General features: G+C 37.0%; 2 protein-coding genes across 2 annotated transcripts; one reads left to right on the top strand and one right to left on the bottom strand.

Annotated features, from left to right (window-relative positions):
- The first annotated feature begins 287 nt into the window (after nucleotides 1-287).
- On the top strand, nucleotides 288-19587 carry LOC121378808 (folliculin-like). Its single transcript, XM_041507133.1, has 9 exons — nucleotides 288-439; nucleotides 3648-3907; nucleotides 5661-5798; nucleotides 10139-10595; nucleotides 11974-12125; nucleotides 14260-14373; nucleotides 15441-15723; nucleotides 16587-16689; nucleotides 17793-19587. Exons 2-9 carry the CDS (start codon nucleotides 3677-3679, stop codon nucleotides 17977-17979), a joined length of 1665 nt encoding a protein of 554 aa, XP_041363067.1. The 5' UTR covers nucleotides 288-439; nucleotides 3648-3676; the 3' UTR covers nucleotides 17980-19587.
- On the bottom strand, nucleotides 1084-3641 carry LOC121378809. Its single transcript, XM_041507134.1, has one exon. The coding sequence runs from the start codon at nucleotides 2695-2697 to the stop codon at nucleotides 1123-1125; it is 1575 nt and encodes a 524-aa protein (XP_041363068.1). The 5' UTR covers nucleotides 2698-3641; the 3' UTR covers nucleotides 1084-1122.
- Nucleotides 19588-24147: the final 4560 nt, after the last annotated feature.

Below are 24147 nucleotides of genomic sequence, written 5' to 3'. Positions count from 1 at the left end.
TGACTTCTCTCTCACTAACTATTAACAACACATGCCTAACAAACTTGTAACAATTATTGAATTAACTCAACTCAGTTATATGGGTAGGTATCGGAATTGGGGGATATCCAGGTCGGCGTGCTTGAACCGTAACTGGACAAATATATGAAAATAAATACAAATAAAATGAAGCAAAACTTCTGGTTAAAGTTTGATCTTCTACGTGCATTGCAATGGCAAATTAAAGTCTTCTACTGGACTAACATATTACACTAAAGTTACAGATACAATGCGTCCGAATGGAGCCTTTTAACACAACATCACATGATTTTTAACAATAATTGGTTGTGTATCACTGCTTGCTGTGGTATGAATTTATCAAGCGACTCATTTCAACGATTGACATTTTAATTACACTCAATAGTCAAAACGTGTGTCATACGAACCAAGACTCCAAGTGGTAAGTTCTGTTTTTAAAAGCAGAATTATTGTGACAATTTGATATAAAATTAAGCCTGCTACCCAGGTCAGCTCTGCCATTCATTAAGTTTGTTTAAAAGTGTGTTTTGTTTAATCAATGACACCACTAGAGCATAGTGATTTATTAATCATAGGCAATTGGATCATGGATGTCAAACATTTGGTAATTTTGACATATAGTCTTAGAGAGAAAACCTGCTACATTTGTCCATTAGTACCCATGTGTACCGAGTTTTCGTGGCATTAGCGAAGAATTGGTTACTATTATAAACAAAGGAAACATACAGGTAATATTTTTTCACTAAGTTAAAATTCACTTACCCTACTATGCTTTGCTACATAAAATCAATTCATCCCCGATGGAAATTGCCGACACATGATCACTGTCGAGGCCTCTGGAAAACCCGTCTGCATAATGACGTACCTATCAATTCGGGGTATACGTCATTCAGTCAATCTATGGCAGGCCAGTGATGGCAACCAGTTTCTGTTGTCGCGAACGTAAAGTGGGAATTTCCATAAAGAATCGAAGCACAAAATATGTTAGTCATTGTTATAATATAACTTATATTTAACATGTATCCAAACACACAAACGTCCAACATAAATGTAACTTATTTACAGGTCTGGTTTCTTCACAGCTGCTCGAAGATACATGTATGTTTATTCTTCCTGCTTGCATGGCAAGCCATGACACGGGCAGAAAAACACGTCATGTCGTCGTAGACATCGTACATCACAGCAGTACTTTAAATGAACCCAGTGATTACAGTTTTGGAACATGCACTGTCCCCACAGAGTAAATACCAGTGAAGTGCATCTTTTTAATTCAACTGGTTGAAAAAGCCCACAAACACAACACTTTTCGTCATCTTCAGTTTCCGATTCCGAGAAGTTGTCACTTGATATCAGCCCGTTATCAACTCCTGAGGGCCCTGGCTGCGGTGAATTTGATTTTTTAATTGGTACTACAGCTTTTGTTTTTCTTGAAGAAACAACTTTGGGTTTTTTAGAGGAAGAGACATTCATACAGTTGGGATGATACATCTGGCTCTGTAATTGGTTTTCCACCAACAACTTGTGAACTGAACGCCTGGGTTTAGACTGATTGGGTTTATCGTGGTGTACAATTGGCAGGTGACTTGAAAAGAAATTGTTAACAGTGTTTCTGTCTTGTGGTTGAGAAATATCGGCATTGTTACTCGCAGTTTCTGTAGATTGTTCAGCTCTTCTCTTTTTGGCATACTGGGCAGGTTTCAACAGAGATGAATCAATTGCTATTGGGTTAAATGGATAAATCCCACTCTTCCTGAAAGCACTCTGAAGATTCCTGGGATTCAGCGAGATGTCGTAAGCTCGACGTGCAATAGAGCAGACATTGTAGCGGGTGAGAGTTCCAGAATGAGAACGTTGCCATTTTCGAGATTCATCACTGAAAACTTTAGAAAACGGTCCAAAACAACCCACATCCATCGGCTGAAGGATATGGCTTGTATGAGGTGGTAGAACAAACAGGATGATTCCATTCCGCACTGCAAAGTCAACCAAATAAGGTGAAATATGGGATCTGTGACCATCATACAACAATAATGTCTTCTTATCTCCACCAACTTTTGCGTACTTCGCAAAATGATCTACAAGCCATGTTTGAAATATGTCTGAATTGGACCATCCTGACTTACTAACAGTGCCATTCGTACCAATGGTGGCTCCTTCTAATAGTTCTTGGCGCATTCGAGCCCCAGGAAAAATGAAATATGGTGGGATTTGTTGACCCAGTGCATTGCCACACCCTATCATAGTGACTGTGGATGATCTTTCTGGCGATATTTCAATTGGAACTTCGTCTGTGGATCCTACAACATACGGAGGTGCGTGAGTCATACTAATTCCCTTCTCATCCACGTTATATATGTTTTCAGGAGATGATTTGAGGTCATACTTTTCAAGAATTGTCTCCAGTTCATCAAAGTATTTCGTTATGCTTTCCTCTGAAGTAGCGTAGGCTCGAAGCTCTGACAAGGATTTGGGTCTTCTCAACTTTAATTCTGGCCATCTTCCCATGAACCCATAAAACCACTGTAGAGAAAGAGAGTTGCAATCGTGTGGCCGTTTGTTTAAGTGGGTGGCATAGTCAGTTCCAAGATTTAAAACCTGCGCTCTTGTGTAGCCATAGCCAACAGACGCCATCAACTTCAAATGTTCTGCCAGTTTGTTTTCTTCTTCCAAGGAAAACATTGGACCAGGTCCGGACCTTGTCGTGTCTGGGGAAATAATCCCGCATATTCTGTCTCTGAGTGTTTGTTCAGGAACGGAATACAGCCTGGCAGCCTTATATACAGAAGTTCCCTTTTGAGTGACATCTGCATATGCATTTTTAAGTTGAGTAGGGCTATATGATTGATAGCGCTTTTTATGACGTGACGTGAAATCCTAAAAAAACACAAGGAATCAGATATAAGAGATAGCCCTTATGCGATTCCATAGTTTCAAAAATTGGCGAAAGCCACGTCACATATGTCATGTGATTATAATTTACAATAACAAGGTAGAGCAGACGATGCATACATTTTCATGTTACAGGTCTTGTACTAACTTCGGTACTTTATTTTGCTCAATGGTATAAAATGCATTTTGGTAAGAACAATGTATTTTACTTGTTTGACAATGTAGTTTAATAATACTTACATTAATTGATGCAATCTTGAACATTTTGTTCTCCGGTATCCAGGGACGCTTTCTCTTCAGAAACGTTCGCTAGGTGGCGCAGTACACATGAACTGTCGCGAGATATGACGTTTTTGGGAAATACCCCGAATTGGTGAGTACCATGAAGTGGCAAGACGGGACGGTAGCAATTAAGGTACAGGATAGCACATAGTGACATACTACGGCCTTTGATATACCAGTTGTGGTGCACTGGCTGGAACAAGAAATAGCCCAATGGGCCCTCCGATGGGGATTGATCCCAAACTGACTGTGCATCAAACAAGCATTTACCACTGGGCTACGTCCGAAGGGACGTAGATGTGGTTCTTCTACATATTGACATAATTGAACAGTTTTACTGTCCACTGGACAACCGTTGAGGTACATTTTGCTTGTCCGAGCAGATTTTCACTTGTCGGGACAAACAGACAAGTGCTTATTTTGAACAGTGGTTATTTAAAACATTTCATATTTTGTAGCTTGCGACGATGAAACAAACTGTGTGATAATGAATGCCATCATTGCCTTGTGTCATTTTTGTGAAGTACATGGTCCAAGGATTGTGTTTTGCACACAGCCCTTTCGCCAGCAGGAGCCGACGACAGAAATAGAAAGTGATGACGCCAGTTTATCGTCGTATCGCCGGGTGAAGTCGAACTCTGTGAGTTCCAACTCATCATGTGACACTCCGTCTTGTGCCACTCCATCCCTTCCCAGCATGAAGAATGATCTTTGTGAGGTTCGTACTTTTGATACACGGTTTTATCACCCATGTTTCTAGACTCCGACAATTGGCATCATTCCCCACCATTCACAAAAGGCTATGCTGTTTTTTATACCCAATTTTGGACTAAAACATTCCCAATTTGAATGTACATATTCGTTTTGTTTATTATATACAGATATATTTTGAAATCGATACATAACACATGACCTAACATTTTTTGTATAGCTTTATCATGTACTGTTACAGATCAAGTTTGACTTTCATAGCAATTAATTTACCCATTTTTGACAGCCCTTGAATTTTAGGAGATATGAAAAAAAACAAAAAACATTCCAGGGCTCTAGATTGCATCAAAGTCAAGTCCATAAATATTTTACCCAAACTACATATGCTCAAAATAATCGTGCCCAAATTAAGTACAAACCTGCTGACCTCAAAATATTTCACCTCAAAACCACTGAAATTAGATTAAAATATCTTGAAATGCATTACTGAATATTGACAACTCTCCATCAGCTGTTTATGACAGTACTGAACAAAAACGTCCTTCCTGCAATCAGAAAAGACAAAAGTCCCTGTTGTGGTCAAATTATTGAGATCTTAAGCCATGTAACGTTGGCTGAAGGTGAACAAAATTGTTTGATTATAAATGGGATCTATATGTAAGTTGTTTACAACTGGAAGTCATATGTTAGTAGCTCCAGAGCAAGTTATAATCATGTTCTATAGTCTTGAAATATCAGTGCTTCTCAGGGTTCGAACTTAAGAATTTATCACCCACGGCAATTAAAAAATAAATTGCCATCGGTGAAAGGGCCCACCGACGGCAATTTTGAGTATGCAAATGGCTATTTTTTTTTTAAACTGATTTTTGCAGTAAATAAACTTGACTGAAAAGGTTATTTTTCTGTATGTAGGCTACATGTAGTCAAATGTCTTGAATTTATGTCAATAAACTTCAATAAACAAGAATTTATTATAAATGGAATCATGCACAGGGTATGCGCATGACTAAATATAGTTCCGTTGTGTGGTACAAACTAAACACCAATTAACTCCAACCAGGACCCAAATATCCATGTTAAATACTGGCAGATAATGTTCATACACGTTTATACATGTTGCCATCGGTTAAGAGCTATACCGACGTCAGTAATTTTTTTAAAGCGGCACAAAAGTGCCATTGGTGACACCCCCAACCAACGGCAGTTTATATGTCACCGACGGCAATTGCCATCGTTGCCGCCGTTAAGTTCGAGCCCTGGCTTCTGGTCGTCTATATTTTTGGTATTGTATTGTGCTTACATCGTCTGTTATATGTGTATAAATTGTGTCGATGCTTTGTGAAATGTGGTTTTCAAAGAAAATAATAAAATGTTCTAAATTAGCTTTAGAAAGCACAATCCTTTTAACTTAACAATAAATTGCTATTTCTACATGTTCGTTTTTTCTCAGCTGTTGGACTGCATTCAGCCAAACCGAGTTGACAAATGTTTTCTAGACTGGTTTATGCACTTCATGTTAAACCAAAGAACCACACCGAGGACCAGTCAAATAGTTCTGTCACTGAACACAGGGTTCAGAATCACAAATTTTGGTTCATCTCAATTTATAAACAATGTGCTGAAGAATAAAAAGATAAATACATGTGCTATAAAATCACTTTTAAAGGTAACAACATGGTGTATTTAATTTAAAATTGCAATTTTTAAAACATGATCACCATATATTCTTCTGTCTAATTCATGTTGTGTGTTTGTTCCAGGGATGTTACTCTATCAAAACGGGATACTACAGTCAAGACGACGATGCCCAAGTCAGTTATGTGAGCAGACAGCAGCCACATCATCCTCGAGTGTTCAGCCGCATTCGCCAAGCTTGCATCAGGAGTCTTAGTTGTGAGGTTAGAGCAAAAATTAAAATAAAGAAAGAAATGTTTTATTTAACGACGCACTCAACACATTTTATTTACTGTTATATGGCGTCAAACATATGGTGAAGGACCACACAGATGAGAGAGGAAACCCTCTGTCGCCACTTCATGGGCTGCTCTTTTCGATTAGCAGCAAGGGATCTTTTGTATACACCATCCCACAGACAGGGTAGTACATACCACTGCCTTTGATATACCAGTCGTGGTGCACTTGCTGGAATGAGAAATAGCCCAATGGGCCCACTGATGTGGATCGATCCCACATCGACCACACATCGAGCGAGTGCTGTACCACTGGGCTACATCCGCCAACAAAAATTAAAGGAGTGATGAACTTAATGCCCAACATAAAGATGGCGCTGGTTATCAACTGACTGCCCGGTCCTCTCATGACACAAAAGCATAATAGATTTGGGAACACAGTTCGATCTCACACCACAGAATAATAATTGAACTAAATTAAACTTCAGGGCTTTGTGGTGGCCCAAAAATTAATAATGGATGTTGGCAAATTAAGGTAAGCGAACCATGAACCATGAGCAAGATTTTAATGTGGAATAAATATATGCAATACAAATATTAATAGTGGCTCATATATTATAGCTCTAAAGAAGATCACCCAAATAATATTATTTGTGCAGCTAATGCCATTATTTTTAATATTTAAGTCGCCCAAACAGGATGTTGGTCGCATTTGGCGACCTGGCCAAAGGCCGTTTTGATACCTGAACTTAATGATATCAGTTTACGACAAAAAGGGACTGTCTCAAGTTAGTTACAATTGCCAGGCTTTGAAATAAACCTAGTGCCTGGTAACCCGTATACAGGTTATTATAAATTTAGCTCAGTTGGTCGAGTGCTTGCTTGAGGTGCTTGCGTCATAGGATCCATTCAACTGATTGGTTTTTCTCAAGCCAGCCAGTGCACCACAACTAGACAAAGGCTGTGGTATGTGCTTTCCTGTCTCTTGGAAAGTGCATATAAAAGATCCCATGCTGCATTAGGAATTTTTTTTAGCTGGTTTCCTCTGATGACTATGTGTCAGAATTACCCAATGTTTGACATCTAATAGCCGATGATTAATTAATCAAGGTGCTCCAGTAGTGTCGTTAAACAAAACAAACTTCAACTTTTACACAAGTAAATGTAGTTAATGTATAAAAAGTTTGTTTTGTATAATGACACTACTGGAGCATCTTGATTAATTAATCATCGGCTATTAGATGTCAAACATATGGTAATTTTGACAGTCATAGAGATGAAACCCACTACATTTTTCCAGTAGTAGCAAGGGATCTTTTATATGCACCATCCCACAGACAGGATAGCACATACCACAGTCTTTGATATACCAATCATGGTGCATTGGCTAGAGTGAGAAATAGCCCAATAGGTCCACTGACGGGAATCGATCCTAGACCGACCGTGCATCAAGCGAGCGTTTTACCACTGGGCTAAGTCTCGCCTTCAGTTAATTTATAATTTTAGTCATTAAAAGGGAATATGAGTGGAAAATGTCTTACAAAATAGCAAACTCAGGACAGTCTGTTGAAATACTTAGATGTCTAGCCAGACATCTTTTCTTTTTGTTTCATCTTCTCAACAGAACAACAGCTGGCTTCTAGATATGGTAGCCTCACTCCCATGGCTAGTGATATTCAGTGTTGGGCTAGTAAATAACTACTATTACCATGCCCTACAGTTAGTGGAAAAAAAGTGGTCAAATGCTGCATTTAAGTATATTTTCTAAATTTGAATATCATGTCCGCACACGCACATGCACACACACACACACACACCCAATCTTAGTGGGGTTTTTTTTTCTCTATCTCCTTCTTTAGGTAACTTATCCAATTATTACTATTAGTAAAATTGTATTTAGTAATGTAGTGCTAGTGAATTTTCAAATTGTGGCTAGTAAATGAAAAAAATCACTGATCCCATGGCTAGTGGATTTTTATAAAAATTCAAGAAGCTCTGCAACAAATTTTCCTTATAACAGACAGAGGCTTTCTGATTAAACAAATTCATCAAATCATGCTCATTTGACCAGTTAGTCAGTGTCTTGAGTGAGTACAGAATTAATGAAGTGTCATGGTCTAATGAATATTATGTAGTTGGAACAAAACAACATTTCAAAGATGTTTGGAATGAAGTAACAGACATATTTAGGTTTTCCAAAGTATAATGTGTTTAATCAATTATTAGTCGATCATCAAACTTTTGTCAAATTAATAACACTACTAATAATACATGTACCTCACTTCCACATTATCTATCATCCTGTAAAAGATGTTTTAAATCTCCCAAATTTATCCAGTGAAATTAATGGGGTGTTTTTTTGGCGAAATCTTTGAGTACAATCCAAGAGAAGGTAATATTTTTGATGTAATACCAAATGGCAGTGACACATCTATGGGTCAGTTTGTTTTAAACATGTTTTTATATTTTTATGAATGACCATAAAAAACCTATTTTTTAAATCCTGCATCATGAAATGTTAAGAAGAGTATATCATATATGTTGGAATTTTTCCATACTGTACAGGGTAATATTAATGTGAAGTGTCAGGTAGACAGTAAAAGAAGGTAAAAAATTGAACGAGCTACCAGTTAAGGAAGAAAAGAGATGGAAATTGAACTAAAAATCAAAGAAGATAAAGGAATGGCAGGGCTCACCCTGGAACAAATTTAGATTTTGCCGGTTTTCAAATGTGTAGAGAATTTGCTTAGTTTAAGGAATATTTTGTTAACCAAAGACTAAGGGCCGATTTCATATGTCTGGGTTATATCAAAACCTAGGTTTAACACTGGTTTACGTAAAATGCTGAAAAACCTGACCAAGACACACCCATGGTGTATTTCACATTTGTGTGTTTTACCCGTGTTTACAAAACCACGCTTTTTACATGGGTTACCCGCAGATTTGGAAAGGGACATAAGCGAGGAATAGCTTACACTTCATCACTTTGTAGTTGAAACTCGTTACCGGTATATTATTAGCATTCGCGTTCGAGATGGAGGATTAGCTACCTCCTCCCCTCCCCCCCCCCCCCCCCCCCCCCCAAATGTGGAGCAAACCTTCACATTCTGTCAAAAATGATGGACATATTTGGGAAAATTAACTGGCCTGAAAACGTTTCACCATGTATTTCCATCATTTTACTCACAATATTAGTTATAATCCATGTCAAATGCTTACAGAACCCTAATAGCTGTTGGTAATAATGCAAAAATGCTTACAGAACCCTACATAGCTGTTGGTAATAATGCAAATATGAATAAACGTTTTGTTATTGGCATTTCCCTTTAATTCTAACATAATATTAAAAAACAAAAGATGGGACACGTACGCCTGAGGGCATCGAGATAACGTATGGTTAAATTTTCAAAACTGGGGGCCTGTACCGGTGGTAACCGATCAACTTTCATTACTAGTTTTTCCTGTTTTCGTGCAGTTCATACACCATGAAGAAAATGTTTATTTTTACTAATTTAATGAATAACTATATTTATTACCCCCAGTGACCACTCATAACAGGGAAAATATTTCCGTATTTTCTTAATGAGAAATATTATGCAGTGTTGTGATGTACAATATTACTGGATGATTTGACGTTTACAAACCAATGACTTTGTCAGTACTAAATATATCATCATCGCGATTTGGCAAGACACAAAATGACATCATGTACTTTAATGAGTTTGCGTTCACGACTGTTTTAATATTAAATTTATAACAAAATGTCATTTTAACACAAATCATTATTTATATTTTTAGCACCCTGCCCCCCTGGCTATGCCACTGTTTCTGTAGTGGCTTCCAATGATCTCTAAAATACGTTCACATTTCATGGCTCTGCAATACTGACGTAAAACACGATTTGGCTGCTGAAATTATCCATGAAGAAAAGTTACTTTGAGCAAACCCAGCGAAAAATCGCCTCAAGGGCAGGTTTAAACAAGCAATACAATTGTAACCCAGTGTTAAACTAGGATTACTGAAAACCAGACATGTGAAATGCACCATAAACATGACCCAGGGTTTAACCTAGGTTTAAACCATATGTTTCCAAAATCCACCAATAACCTAGACATATGAAATCGGCCCTATGTTTTGTTGCCACTTTAATGTAAAAAGTAGCAATTATCTAATTTGGCAATGTACAGGGTGAGACCTGAATGGTATAAAAAGAACATTGTGAAGCTGTATCAGATATTGGCTTGTATTGGTATACATTTCAGTCTTCTCCATATAGATTCACTGATGTACAGTTTTAAGATCACTTTTTTTCTTTTCTTTTTTTTCAGGTTTGTCCTGGTAAAGAAGGCCCAATATTTTTTGGAGATGAACAATATGGACATGTTCTGAGTTACACATTTTTTTTAGCCGACAGTCAAGCTCGCGGCATTAGACGATGGAACAGTATTTTGGTGGTCATGATGGACAAAATATATCTGCTGAATTCGTGGCCATTCCTTGTGCCCCACCTGAAAACTGTGATAGATAACCTGCAGTCGAAGGCTGACAGAGTGTTTGAAATGGACGAGAAGACGAATCCTCAGCGATTGCACAGGTTGACATCTTCAAGAAGGGGAGGTAAACCTGCCCGCTCTCTCGTGGAACTGACTGGGTATAATCACGTGTTCAAACTTCTGCACCTGTCGTTTGTGTGGATTTTAAAGTCGTGTAGTAACCGCATTTCAGAGACCTTGCTGGAAGGTCCACCAACGGAAGATTCCATTATAGATATGGAAAAACAAGAAGGTAGATCTCTTTTTATTTTTTAATGTTTTTGTAATTTGTAAAGTACCATTTACTGTTTTTTATTTTTTAATCTTTTCATTTTTGTAATTTGTAAAGTACCATTTGCTGTTTTGGCATGCCACAGTGTTACCGTTAAACTGCTGGATTTGCTTTGATCACACTTGATTTAAAATTTGAATGAATGAATATTGAAATCACATTTAGTACAAAAACTAAATATAGTTTATGATGTACATTTTTTTCCCCCAGTGCATGATAATGATTGACATTATTTTATTTGAGCTTTTAATTCTGATAGAAAATGTTTTGTTTGAGTGATAAACATGACTCTAAATGTTAAAAACAATTAATATATAATAATTCTTCCAGTTTGGGAAAAAGACACTTTTTCTTGTATACACAACTGGTCTTCCTTTTGAAAATGTCAATTTAAAAAATTTAAAAATGACCCTTTATGAAAAGAATTACCTCCGCGCATCACAATCCCTGAAATAAGTTATATTTTTACAAAAGAAGGTCATGGTGACCCTTAGTTATTTCACATAGAAGGATTGTATTTAAATACTACCTATTCATAATTATTTTATTGTAGCTCCTTTGGGTGACCATAATAAACAATGCTGGCTATATACTTATTTGTTTTGGCTTTGCCTTGTGTGTGCAGACACTTGATAATCTCTTGGGCGTGAGGTAGCCCAGTGGTAAAGCACTGGCCTAATGTGTGGTCAGTCTAGGATCGATCCCTGTCAGTGGGCCCATTGGACTATTTCTCATTTTAGCCAGTTCACCACAACTGGTATATCATAGGCTGTGGTATATGCTATCCTGTCTGTTGGATGGTGCATCTGTGGGATGGGAGGGAGAGAGGGAAATGTTTTATTTAACGACACATTCAACTAATTTTATTTACTGTTATATAGCATCAGACATATGGTTAAGGACCACACAGATATTGAGAGGAAACCTACTGTGAGCTACTCTTTTTGATTAGCAGCAAGGGATCTTTTATATGTACCATCCCACAGACAGGATAGTACATACCATGGCCTTTGTTACACCAGTTGTGGAGCACTTGCTGGAATGAGAAATAGCCCAATGGGTCCACCAACGGGGATCGATCCTAGACTGACTGCACATCAAGCGAACACTTTACCACTGAGCTACGTCCCACCACCTGTGGGATGGAGCATATAAAAGATCCCTTGCTACTAATGTAAAAATGTTGTGGGTTTTCTTTCTAAGACTATGTCAAAATTACCAAATGTTTGACATCCAATAGCCGATCGATTAATAAATCAGTGTGCCCTAGTGGTGTTGTTAAACTAAACAAACCCTTTTTTTTTTTACTTGATTATATCATATCTATCTTGATTTGTAGAAACGGAGGATGGGTTTATTAAGGTCTACACTAGAAAACTGGGTGATGGTGACACACAGCATCTGTCGGGTGATGAGAGCGATTCAAGCATCGATATGGGCGTGGGTGACGTGTCTGTGCCTGGTATTAAGAATATCAGACATCTCTGGAAGGTAGGCTGAAAGTGTTCGCTAGGGATGGATATACCAAATATATGTCATAATAAACAATTTGTGCACATCTTAAATTTGTGCAACGTTTTTATTTATTTATTTTTTATTTACGATTATATAGCGTCAGACATATGGTTATGGACCACACAGATATTGAGAGAGGAAACCCGCTGTCGCCACTTCATGGGCTACTCTTTTAAGGGATTTTTTATATGCACCATCCCACAAACAGGATAGTACATATCACAGCCTTTGTTGTGCAACGTGATCAAATGAAACTAATTGGTTTAGATGTTCTGTTTAACTCACCATAGTAATGCATGACTATAATTAGATAATATGTCTGATATCTATCGAACATCAGTGTTTCTGGTATGGTGCTGTTGAATTGAATGCATCCACAGTCAACAGGGGGTGTGGGGGGGGTGGGGGCCTCCTCCAGAAAGAAAATGGGTTACGTTTAGGGTTAGGGTTAAGAAAATCATACAGTAATGATACAAATAATTAATTTTGTCAAAAGGTTAACTTAAAAAAAAAAAAAAATCTGCCAAATTTTTTGGAATGGCGCCATACCTGTTTTACCCTCTGGCAGAAACCCTGAACATTATAAATGCAGTTGCTTCACTTGACATATAACAATAATATACAAGAGGCCCCACACCCATCCAGTTGTAGATTTAAGGGGAGGGTTTTGAGGTGGTACACCCCCAACATTTGAAGTGCTCTGAAGAATCCAGTGTTTAGTGCCAAAATACAATCAATTTATTTATTTTTATTAACAGACAGGTAATACTTTGAAACCCCTCTAATTTAGTTTAGAGTCTAAACCAGACACCCTGGCTTTAAGGGTATCTGGTTTAGAGAGGTTCTGTCATGTATTGATAAACATCCAGTATTGAAAGAAGTCTGGTTCATAGAGGGTCCAATTTTAAGGGGGTTCGTTGTATCTTAGTTGGCTTGGTGTGTTTTAGGGAGAAGATGGCCATATGTGTAATTCATCTTATTTTTTACATAAGGTGCACATTTTAATTGTTGTACCCTTTTCCTAGAGGGGCGGGACATAGCCCATTGGTAAAGCATTCACTTGATGTGCAGTCAGTCTGGGATCGATCCCCGTCGGTGGGCCCATTAGGCTATTTCTTGCTCCAGCCAGTGCACCACGACTGGTGTATCAAATGCCGTGGTATGTGCTATCCTGTCTGTTGGATGGTGCATATAAAAGATCCTTTGCTGCTAATCGAAAAGAGTAGCTTATGAAGTGGCGACAGCGGGTTTCCACTCTCAATATCTGTGTGGTCCTTAACCATAAGTCTGACGCCATATAACCATAAATAAAATGTGTTGAGTGCGTCATTAAATAAAACAGTTCCTTCTTTTTCCTAGATAAATCCTGCATCCAACCCTGAACATTCATGTTATTAAGGGTTTTGGACATCTTTGGAAGGCAGGTTGAGAGGAAATGGACACTTTTTAAAACATATCTGGGCAAAAAAAATTCAAATTAGCTGCTTAGATATTAACTTAGTAAAGCTTAATTAGTTTTGGTGTCGGACATTGATAGACATCAGGATGCCAACTTAACAGAATCAATGAAACATTCTATCAAAAGTATATGAAGGAACTTTGATTTTAAAACCAATATCCTGCCTCCTACAAAACTATATTTTACTTCCTAATGTGAATGACTTAAAAGGAATACAAGGGCAATGTTTCAAATACCATCCGACATCAAAACAAGTACAATGTATTTTGAAATATGCCCATCTCATATACATACACTTGTTCCTTAATGGCCAACTAGGTATCAAATCAGTAGTAATTTTGACATTGCTATTCCCACATTTCTCTATACTGATCTGAACATCCCAACAAATAATAAACCAGCTACAGTCATCCTTGACTCAATGGGAGGTACTGTACATTATATATTCTGTGTTTAGAAGTCAATATTGTACTTGTTCTTAAAGCCAGAAATTATTTGTTTGCATTTACCATAGTTTGACACTCAATAACATGTATTTTTCATGCTGGGGTGTCATTCAACATTCATTCATTCATTTATTCATTCATTTAAAGCCAGAAATGAGTGTCTTACATTATGTAGGGGTTTTAATAGTTTGGTTATACTTTATAGGTTCTTGGACACAATCAGTTTCACACTCTGGCTCACCATGCTGTGATTGGCAACCAAATCATTGTCACAGGATCACCGAAATCATTGGTCAAATCAATTCTGATTGCACTGAAGGTGAGTCATTTGTATATTTACATGGATTACTTGAAAGAGACAGAAACATGATTTTCAATTACATAACTGATATTTTCTTTTCAACATTACCTGTCCTCAACAAGTTGGCTGTTGGGATGTTCAGACCAGACCACTTGCGTATGGGGGAGGTGCACTTGTTGAGGACAAATAATGTACCTATAAAAGAGAAAACACTTCCTAGTTTTCTCCATATTTTCAACCACTGCTATACTTGAAATTAGAACAAATTTTATTGAAAGTGTTTTAGTTTTTTTCATTGTCTCAAAATTTTGTGTACATTTTAAGATGAGTAGAAAGAACAGTGAAATAATTAGGTGGTGTTTAAAGCAACCATCATGAGTTTTCTGTTATTGTAACACATTTACGACATACAGAGCCTTTTTGATGACTAAAATTACATATTTAAGATATTTTCTTGTTTAGTATATCAGCATCTGTAAACAAAGTGTTTGTTGTTGTCCTAATGTTTGTAATTGCCAAAACCAGATTTTACCTGGTTTTGTACGTACAAAAAAATATATATTACAGAGTTAAATGAAAAATGACTGCCACAAACATTAGCACATGTCTTGCAAACACATCGGATATACAGACACTGGTATTTCAGAAAATATATTTAATATGTGATTTTAGTTGCCAAAAAACCTCTTAATAGTCGGAAACTTTTTACAATGGCTGCAAGCTGAAGGTAGTCCCTTTAATATGTTCAAAATGTAAAATACTGCATTTGATCATGTTCCGGGTAGTGAATGAATGTTGATCAATGAATGAGTTTTATCATTTACAGATTTGTTAAGCAAAATTATTTCAGAACTTGGATGCCTTTTACTGGGAAACATCAATGTGCATAATATTATGAGGTTAGTTTATTATGGTATTGGGAGGAGGAGGGTTAACCATCATTTTTTCCAGTTTTGATTCTGAAAGTAGTTACAATATTTTCACAAATATCATCATTCTGGGTGGATGGTTCTGATAACCCTTTGCACTTTTACCTTGTGTGACTCTGCAAATTATATGCGTTTCTATTTTGTTTTTCTTTACAGTGCCTGCTACCTAAAGGTTGTTGTCGTACCATATGCTACAGCAGCAAGTATGAAGAATCATGGCGCTGTAATTTCCTCGGGCTGAAGCCAGGCATAATGGTGCCTAAACACGTAATGTCATCCGAGATGTTTGTTCTTGTGGAAGTAAAAACGTTGGGAATGACTGACTCGGACCAGATAGACAATTCTTTGAATTCTCTCGACTCGGAAAAGGGGGAGATAAACGATTTGCTTTCCACATACACATTCAAGATGTCCAGCCCGGTTGTACTTCCTGCTAAAGGTATTAATAATTAAGAGTTAACTTTACTATTAAGTCTTCCTACATAGGCATGAGAACGAATTCTGTGATTGAGTTTTTCCCATTCCAACTAGTGCACCACAATTGGTTCATAAAAGGTTTCCGTAGAAAAAAAAAAAAAAAAAATTCAGAAGATGTGTCAGAATTACTAAATGTTTGACATTAATAGCCGATAATTAATTCATCTGCATAGAAGTAGAATCTTTGTTGCTGTCCTCTAAGCTCACTATAACTGTGTTTTCAAAAGTTTGTTCTGGTGCAGGGAACATGTTCCTATACATTTTGAAGAGGCGAGTATGTATTCATTAACACTGGCATGCCACCTCTCCTCCTCCTCTCCCCCCCCCCCCCCCCCCCCAGTTACGTCAGTGTCCATTCTTAAATCCCACACTACCGTAACATGCAGTTTCAAATACATGGTAGATATAGCACAGGATATTGCTTAATTGTATCTGTAAAGTGCTTTCCCAAGGTGAGATGGGTCGCAAAGTCAAACATCCTTAATGAACTCCGGGTTGTTTTTTCTTTCCCGACTAGTGCCCAACAACTGATACAGCAAACACTGAATTATGTACTGTCCTGTTTGTGGGAAGGTGCGCATAAAAGGTTCTTCGCTCTCTCCTGGACTGATGCCCAATAGCTGATGTGTATTTTTGTGCTTGGGTGTCGTTAAACATTCATTCATTCATTCATTCATACTTTGGATAGGATTTTCTTATTAATGTTATAAATCTAATGAAATTAAAAATTGTGATCATTAGTTTGCCATTTAGGCTAATTTAAGTTGCTGCAGTATTTATGTACTTAGCTGCTGTTAATTCATGTACACTCATTGTTTTTTTTAGCTCCCATTGTACTGAAGAAAATGAAGTTAGCTATTCAGAATGAAAATCTTACTGAGGAAGTTGTCGAATCATGTTTTGTGTGTTTGAAGGAAGAATGGATGAAGTAAGTACTTTTGGCTAAGAAAAAAAGTCTCAGAACATTTACTTACAAAAACAATTATTATCTGTGTTAAACCATTTAAACCTTAAGAGGAAAGTATGCGCCAAATATCATCTCATCGGGCAAACATTTGAATGTTGCATTAGATAAAACCATGTCTTCCATTGGTGATATATTTGACAGGACTTGTTGTCGTAAAATATTCAGGGATGTGAGAGCTACGTGGAAACGCGTAAATGCACTTTTCAATTGCATCTTAAAACCCCCCAAAACATGATGTTCAATACTGTTGACCACACATTGTTCATTTACATGTTTTCACAGTTTCAAGTTTATGACGTGTGCCATATATTATAAGCTATAACCAGTTTAGATTTGTTGGCATTGAATGCAATTTTTGGCAGGTGTTGCAAACACCAATTTTCCTTGGACCCCGGTGGCAGTAAGCTTTTTTGTTCCAGCCCTCTCACATCCCTGAATATTGCTTCACCTGGTCAGTAAATTCCTGTAATTTAATTTGAACTAGTGTTAGTTTTCCAGCTACAATTGTGCTTCAAACGTGTAGGATCCTGCTAATATTAGAAATTAGTGTCGTCAAAGATTGTATTTTTCTAATATATATATTAAGGGTGAGAAAAAAAGTGGAAAAACCCCCAAAAACAAATCCTTAAATGTGACTGTTTGGCATGAGATTATTTTAAGGGTTGTCTGTTATTTCCTTTAAGTTCATTGTGGTATGAACAAAAAAAAACATCTGCAAACTGTGAATCAGCAAAGCCATTCTCACATATATTTGCAGATTATTTTTTTGTTCATACCCGGATGAAAGTAAAACAAATAGCAGACAATACTTATAATTAAATTTGAATCATACTTGCTAATAATAACACTAAAACTTCATACTTTATTTTGAATTATTTTTGGCCCATAAACAATAGACAACTTGCCCATATGAAATGACGTCATCAAATATGATGTTCCCTGACGATGTAATTTTTACGTTCATCAAGTAATGAGCAAACTCTTGTTGCTGTCTCTGGACCAATGTGATGATGTTATGTTGTAATTAATGTAATGGAAATTTAATTATTAATATATATTTTCAGCAAAGTGAAAGTGCTGTTTAAGTTCACGAAAGCCGGAGGGAGTCGGTCGAAGGAGGACACAGCCAAACTGCTGCAGGTTGTTGGGGCCCGGGATGAGGATCAACAGCTCCTCAAGTTCTGGATGACTGGACTCAGTGTGCAGTATCGCACACACATCCTCTCTTCGTCCATGAGTCAAGTTTCATAGGACAATATTGCACACACATCCTCTCTTCGTCCATCAGCCAAGTTTCATAGGACAGTATTGCACACACTTTCTCTTCCATAAGCCAAGTTTCATAGGACAAGTGCTTAACATTCTCTGTGATGTTAATTTGTGCACAGTATAGCAGACATGGATTCTAATTTTCCATGAATCAAGTTTCATAGGAAAAATACTTAATATTAATTGGTGCAGTATAACAAACATGAATTCTTGTCTTCAACGAGTCCAGTTAAACAGGACAAATATTTAACATTCTCTGTGATGCTAATTTGTGCACAGTATAGCAGACATGTGGATTCTAATTTTCCATGAGTCCAGTTAAACAGGACAAATATTTAACATTCTCTGTGATGCTAATTTGTGCACTGTATAGCAGACATGTGGATTCTAATTTTCCATGAGTCCAGTTAAACAGGACAAATATTTAACATTCTCTGTGATGCTAATTTGTGCACAGTATAGCAGACATGTGGATTCTAATTTTCCATGAGTCCAGTTAAACAGGACAAATATTTAACATTCTCTGTGATGCTAATTTGTGCACTGTATAGCAGACATGTGGATTCTAATTTTCCATGAGTCCAGTTAAACAGGACAAATATATAACATTCTCTGTGATGCTAATTTGTGCACAGTATAGCAGACATGTGGATTCTAATTTTCCATGAGTCCAGTTAAACAGGACAAATATTTAACATTCTCTGTGATGCTAATTTGTGCATAGACTAGCAGGCATAGATTATAGTCTTCCATAAGTCAAGTTTCATAGGACAGATACTTAACATCCGCTGTGACATTAGTGCAAGATAACAAACATGAATTCTCATCTTCTATAAGTCAAGTTTCACAGGATAAATACTTAACATCTTCTGTGACATTAATTAGTGCACAATATAGCAGACCTAATAGATTCCATTATTTCATGTAGTGATGTTTAACATTCTCTTCGACATTAATTAGCGTATAAAATAGCGAACATAATGGATTCCATTCTTTCGTCATTCAAATTTTATAGGACAAATGCTTAAGATCCTCTGTGACATTAATTTGTGCACAAAATAGCAGACATAATAGATTCCATTCTTTTATGAGTCATAGGACAAATGTTTAACATTCTCTTCAACATTAATTAGTGTAAAAAATAGCGGACATAATGGATTCCATTCTTTCATCATTCAAATTTTATAGGACAAATGCTCAACATCCTCTGTGACATTAATTAGTGCACAGTATAGCAAACATTTGGATTCTCATCTTCTAAGAGACAAATTTCATAGCCAAATGCTTGACTTCCTTGGTGACATGGTATGGTGCAAGGAAGAAACCAGGATTACCAAGTGTAGTGAAGTGAGAATTCTAAAATGGGAGTATTTGAACATTTGAAATCACTGTGTCGGTGAAAGACTTGTTTCATCTTAATAATCTAAAGCATCCCAGTGTTTACTTGAGATAGTAAAACTATCTTAAATACATAATATATATATATTAGTGATTTCCCTAGAAATTTGGCAAGGCATGGTAGACCAAACATCTTTGGGGCATTTTCATAATTTTCGGGGCACTTGTTTTTAATTAAAAATACACAAAAATTAATTGAAATAAACATTAATGTAATTTATGTGCTTGCCTTAATAAATGAATGGCAAAAGATATAAAATGCATATTTTATTAATTAATAATACCTTTTTTGGTGTTTTATAAAGGCAATTTTAGAATGGCTTGTTCAATCTCAGGGCCGCATGGTGCTGATTAAGGCAAGATGGTGCTAAACTATTGAGGCATGGTGCTGCACCATGCTAAAACAGGCATGGAAAAACACTATATATACTAGTATATATATTTAAATAGCAATGCTATAATGTAGTAGTTTTGGTGTAAATGCTCCTACTGATAGTAGCTTGTGGGAATTTTCTTATGAACTCGGTTGATAGAGCACTGGACTCTCATTCAGATCCCTTCAGTAGAGGTTGATTTTTCTGTTGTGATAATGAAAATGATCTACATGTAGGTATTCCAATGCCCTCCCCTAGATCTGTCCCTGTAGTTTCATACACTCATTCTCGTTTTTCACGAGTCGTATGTCATAGGACAAATGCTTAACATCATTGACACATTCTCAAATTCTGTAAATCAAGTTGCATACAACAAATGTCTGATGTTGTTGACTCGATATAGAGCTTAATATTACAGAACATTTTGTTCAGTATCGCGTCACAATTTGCTACACAAGTTTAAATGTTGCTACACTATTGTAAAATGTTGAATAATATTTGCTAATAAATTTTTTTATTGATTAACTATTGTTGTTACTATCCACCCCCCATCACTATTGATTAACAACTGTTGTTACTATCCACCCACCCCACCCCACACCACTATTGATTAACAACTGTTGTTACTATCCACCCACCCCACCCAACCCCACTATTGATTAACAACTGTTGTTACTATCCACCCACCCCACCCCACCCCACTATTGATTAACAACTGTTGTTACTATCCACCCACCCCACCCCACTATTAACAACTGTTGTTACTATCCACCAACCCATGCCACCACACACCACTATTGATTAACAACTGTTGTTACTATCCACCCACCCACCACACACCACTATTGATTAACTATTGTTGTTACTATCCACCCCCCATCACTATTGATTAACAACTGTTGTTACTATCCACCCACCCCACCCCACTATTGATTAACAACTGTTGTTACTATCCACCCACCCCACCCCACTATTAACAACTGTTGTTACTATCCACCAACCCATGCCACCACACACCACTATTGATTCACAACTGTTGTTACTATCCACCCACCCATCACACACACACCACTATTGATTAACAACTGTTGTTACTATCCACCCAACCCACCACACACCACTATTGATTAACAACTGTTGTTACTATACACCCACCACACACCACTTGATTAACAACTGTTGTTACTATCCACCCCCACCACTATTGATTAATAACTGTTGTTACTATCCACCCACACCACACCACTATTGATTAACAAATGTTGTTACTATCCACCCACCCACCCCACACCACTATTGATTAACAACTGTTGTTACTATCCACCCACCCCACACCACTATTGATTAACAACTGTTGTTACTATCCATCCACCACACCACACACCACTACTGATTAACAACTGTTACTATCCACCCACTATTGATTAACAACTGTTGTTACTATCTATCCCCCCCCCCCCCACACACACACCACTATTGATTAACAACTGTTACTATCCACCACACCACTTTATTAACAAATGTTACTATCTACCCCCCACCCCCACACCACTATTGATTAACAACTGTTGTTACTGTCCACCACCCCACCCCCCCCCCACCACTTGATTAACAACTGTTGTTAATTAAAATTTTAAAAATAGTATGTGATCTGTGCATTTCAGCTTCCATGAGTCCGTTCCAAATCTACAAATTCTCGCTAGGTGACAAGAGTGACAAGAATTATTATTTATTATCCATACAGTTTAATATAGTTAATAAAACCATACGAAGCACACATGTAAATCACTTGACCAATCAGTGATGTGATTTTGGGAAGTGACATCATAACATGGCATGACTTCCCCCGTCTTAGATAACGTCACTTACCGAAATGTCAGAAATGATATCATTTCCTCGACTCCTAGTTATGTTTGAAATGTTTTGATACTGTCCTTGTTATTCATTAAAATAATACTAAGATGGATAATAAAGAAATTATTATGCGAGTCGTATTTACTTTACAAAACTTGTATCAGGATTCGTGTATTACACTCATTCTTGCAATACAAAAATCCTGGAGCCTAATTCACAAAGCTCTGTTAGGCTCTGCAACAAAGCATCCTTTTTGCATGTCTTTTTGCATTGCCCTGCAAGATTGCAAATTTGCAAGAGTTTAGTGAATTAGGCCCCTGGTAGTTATTGAGTACTGGTTTCTGTCCAGAGTGAATTTTAATGGCTCAAAGTGGAGGTGCAAGCTCACAACACAGACTGCACATACAGGCATAGTAGGCATTTGTGAAATTGCACAAATCCACTGCAGTAAAGAAAATCCACCACCCCCCAAAAAACCCAAACACAGAAAAAGAATGTAAACAATTCAGGAACTACTCTTCCAGAGGCGTGTTAAGAAGTGCTGGTTTTTATACCTCACTGATGTGCCACATCACAAACCATAATGCATTTGTCACTATTAATCCCTTGTCCAGATGACTGAGGTTTGTGTTCAGAACAGGTTGCTTGAACCGTAATTGGATATAATGGACACAGTTAATTAATAATGATGTTGATCATTCTTCGCAATTGTATACAAAACACAAATCTATACATGATGCAGGGCTTCTAGAATTGTTATAAAATTCCACTAGCCATGGAATCTGGCATCAGATTACAGTTATCTTCCCATTTGGTTGTCCAAAATCCGGAAGTTTCACCGCGCAAGTAGTCTGCTGTTTGACTGTGATTATTTCATGGCAGACAGCTATGAAGTGGCAACTGTTTGACTGAAGTGACAGGGGATAGCATGTAGTTTGTAAACATGTGTAACTTGCTGACATTGAAGACTTGTTTGTGGTAATTCCGGCCCATGCAAAAGTAGTGCTTTTTGTGTAAAATGGGTGTACTCCGGCCTGGTTTAGAGGGTGTGTCTGTTTAAACCAATATGCTGGGAGAAAGAGCTAGACAACAGGGGTTGTCCTTTTCAGGGTATGTGTCCCCCATGCAGGCAAAGGTACATACAAAACTTCACGGGCCTGCTGATATTAATAAAAATGTTATAGCCACTAAGGCTATATAGAAACATATAGCGAAATTAATTGTGGTCTGAGGGGCCATCTGTGATTACCCGGTAAATTCTTTTTTCTAGCTATCCTTAAAAATTCACAAGCCCTACTTTAAGTAAATACGTACAATTTTACTAATAGGAATAATAGGATATGTCATCTAAAGAAGCAGATAGAGCTTAAAAACACTTAAATATGAAGGAAGGAACGGACAGGATATTTAGATTGAAATGCAGCATTTGACAAAAACAAAAATCACTAGCCATCGGGCATGACGATGGTAGTTATTTTACTAGCCCAACATTAAATGTCACTAGCCATGGGAGTGGGGCTACCATAATCTAGAAGCCCTGCATGATGTTATAGGACTGCTTACTATACACATGGCTTTGTGATGGAAGTTGCAGGACAGTTTTCTGTATAAAAAGTGAACATTTGTTTTGTTTAATGACACCAGGAGAGCACATAGATTTATTAATCATCGGCTATTGGATGTCTAGTTTTCTGTACACAGACTACTTGTACAAGTCAACCAAGGTGCTTTGGTAATATGATCAGACTTCCCTCCTTGGTGGACTCATTCTCTGATAGAGTTTTTCGAGACCAAGTGTTGCCTTTAGTTAGGGTGGCATAAAATATTCCTTTTCTTTGACAAATTAAAAAAGGAAATACACATGTACTTTTCCAACGAGTCAGTTTCTGCATATAGCTCAATGTAAGTTTTCATGTTACACTTAACTGCTCTCAAACCACAAGTCCTAGGTCAATGAAATTTGGTTTATAGCTGCATCTATGAATGTTCATTAAAATACATGTTAAAAAATGTTTATTACTTTTTTTTAATTACTTTTTTTAAATTTAATTATTTAAAAATAAAAATCAATACCATGCATCTGTGGATGTAACTAGTAGCAACATCAAATATGTTTAAGTAGGCGAGACATTTAACTCCATGGAAGTCTAGTTCTAGTCTGTTCATTTCTGTTTTGCATGTGCATTTCATTTTCAAGTATCAATTACAAGTCGAACAGTCGACAACAATCACAAAAAAACCCAACCAACACACACACTAAAAAAACCCAAAACTTTCAAAAAAATTATTATAATTTAAATACACTCTTTTGCACAGACCACAAATAACCCTTTTCAGGTTATGCTAAATTTGAATATGTGCATACCTCAATGACATGCTTTCTTCTATTGTGTCAGTCTGTGCACAGCACAAAGTCGTACATTCTGGTTGATCAGACATGGTGAACAGTTGTGAATATTCACACATTTTCTCACTTTCCTTGTATTTCTGCATAACAGTAAAAGTCAATGAAGAGGAATTTTAT

The sequence above is a fragment of the Gigantopelta aegis genome, chromosome 8, assembly GCF_016097555.1.
Source record: "Gigantopelta aegis isolate Gae_Host chromosome 8, Gae_host_genome, whole genome shotgun sequence".
In the NCBI taxonomy this organism is placed as follows: domain Eukaryota; kingdom Metazoa; phylum Mollusca; class Gastropoda; order Neomphalida; family Peltospiridae; genus Gigantopelta; species Gigantopelta aegis.
This window is presented reverse-complemented; position numbering and strand designations above follow the sequence as displayed.

What these genes read in the sequence shown, in the direction of transcription:
- LOC121378808 (XM_041507133.1), top strand. Translation starts at nt 3,677, where the DNA reads ATGAATGCCATCATTGCCTTGTGTCATTTTTGTGAAGTACATGGTCCA. An exon ending in AGATATGGAAAAACAAGAAG is followed by an intron (nt 10,596 to 11,973) that starts GTAGATCTCTTT and finishes CTTGATTTGTAG; the next exon opens with AAACGGAGGATGGGTTTATT. An exon ending in TTGAAGGAAGAATGGATGAA is followed by an intron (nt 16,690 to 17,792) that starts GTAAGTACTTTT and finishes ATATATTTTCAG; the next exon opens with CAAAGTGAAAGTGCTGTTTA.
- LOC121378809 (XM_041507134.1), bottom strand. Translation starts at nt 2,697, where the DNA reads ATGTTTTCCTTGGAAGAAGAAAACAAACTGGCAGAACATTTGAAGTTG.